Here is a 1923-nt window from a genome sequence, read left to right on the forward strand (position 1 = left end):
ACAGCCCTTTAATCGGAGCCTATGTAAGAGTAAAAATGGTTGTATATAAAAAACAGAGTTCAATAGGAAAATTACACATAAATAAAAGCAAAATATCAAGTTTGTTTTCTTTACAGCATGAAAAAATAACAGCTAAGTACTAAAAGGTCACCCCTGTTGTAGAGATTAAGTGCTTAAGGAAGGTTTTTATGAAAATAATTATCCTTCTTATTTTGTAAGGAGTTAGCAAAAATATAATTACTTGAAAGCAAGTAGGACATTCAATTGCCAGTGTGTATAGGACCTTTACACCACCAAGAAACAAAGAATAAGAAAAGAAAGTGGAAAGACACCCAAACAAAAGAAAACACCAGAACAGCTATTAGGTGCAGAACAAATTTTAGAAAAAACAAGCTGTAAGACACATGCTGACTTAACCTTGGTTCCATCGGACTTGCAAATGACAGCTTGCTTATTCTGGGTTTGCTTTTTTCAGTTTTCAGTTTCACTTAATAAATAAAAACACTTCATAGAAATATAGTCTTAGTTAGTAATTAAGTGTATGTTATTGGCTTTTTATTTAAATTGTAAAGATGTGAATGATCAGGAGATAATTTGATTAGCAAAATAGTTGCTAGTTGCTGCTCTTAGTGAGTTCATAAATATATTTCATTTTAAAGGAACTGACCTGAGAACTTCAATCGGCGAATATGCTTGAGCAGGTGGGTTCCGTTGATGGGATCCATTTTAGCGCAGAGACCCACCTTCCCAGGGCAGAGTTCTTTGTGCATGTTGTGTAAAGCATGAGCCATTGAATACACCGCATCAATAACAAACTGCACCTTTCCTTCTTGCTCGTAATGCGAGTCCTTTCCTATTCGCTCCTGATCTGAAAGACAAAATTACATTTACAAATTAAAGTCATTTATAATCTAATATTTGTTTCATTTATGTTGTATTATTATTGGATTAGGTTGGATCAACTTAATGACATATATATCTTTATGTGTTTTTTAAAGGACTTTTTTATGACAACAAATAAGAAGAAATAGAGGTCACAGTCCTGAAATATCTGTGTTATTGTTTGGGCCATTCTAGAAGCCTATATCCCATTACACATATGGGAAATGTATTTTAGTCATACAGGAAGATACAATGACATTAAAGTTGCATGCAAAGCATTTAACACAGCATCATAAACAATGTAAGCAGATGAGCCTCCCACAGATTTTTGAAACTTGTCAAAACGTTCTACAAAATGAATGACACACAAGCATGAGCTGCCAGGCCATAACACAAATTTTAGGTGGTAATTACAGAGATTACCCAATGATAGCCTCACCGTACCTAAATGCTTGCAACTTTATGACAACCTTCTTTCAGCACTGAGTTATCCCTTTCTTCAATATGAATGATGCTTAAAAGTTAACAATTACGGACTGACAACTTTCTCTATTTTCTAATTAATTTGGCTCACACTCACAGAGCACTCAAATTGAATTTCCATGGAGCTGTCTGTTTTTCTTTAAATATAGAAATAAATAAACAAAGATATGATAATGACATCGTATGATGACATTACGACAAGAAAAGTATTCTACAATGTTAATTCAATACCCTTTATCCTATAAATGCAGCCCCTCCATTTCGGTATGCAGCGTAAACTTAATCTATCTGTATGATATATAAAGGCAGCCAGATTGAGGACTTTGGAACTTGGGTGATGTGCTCAATTTTCTTATTTTTAGTAAACCTGCTTGCAGTAGATTCCTGCTCAGCTGAAGCTGTTTGATTGACTCTACAGTTAAAATGACATTAATTATTGATTTATGTTTGGAATCAAGTTTGTGTGGGTTGTGTTTTTGTGTGTTTTCCCTTCACCACCAGGGGGCGCCTGGTTCTCGTTGGCCTTCTCACACACCTGCGGATGGTTGCCTCATTACC

The 1923-nt window shown here is 34.8% G+C and overlaps 1 protein-coding gene across 2 annotated transcripts in view; it reads right to left on the reverse strand.

Moving 5' to 3' along the window:
• The window catches only part of grm4 (glutamate receptor, metabotropic 4), a 228651-nt gene that overhangs the window by 42535 nt on the left and 184193 nt on the right, over positions 1 to 1923 (reverse strand). For both annotated transcript variants that reach the window (XR_001481423.1, XM_015381787.1), the window contains exon 7: positions 668 to 868. Coding sequence is in view for 1 of the 2 variants with exons in the window: in XM_015381787.1 (XP_015237273.1) it covers positions 668 to 868 (201 nt within the window). In the remaining variant the exon portion in view is untranslated. The remainder of the gene's footprint in view (positions 1 to 667; positions 869 to 1923) is intronic.

Source organism: Cyprinodon variegatus, unplaced genomic scaffold, assembly GCF_000732505.1.
Source record: "Cyprinodon variegatus isolate N-32 unplaced genomic scaffold, C_variegatus-1.0 Scaffold241, whole genome shotgun sequence".
Lineage (NCBI taxonomy): Eukaryota > Metazoa > Chordata > Actinopteri > Cyprinodontiformes > Cyprinodontidae > Cyprinodon > Cyprinodon variegatus.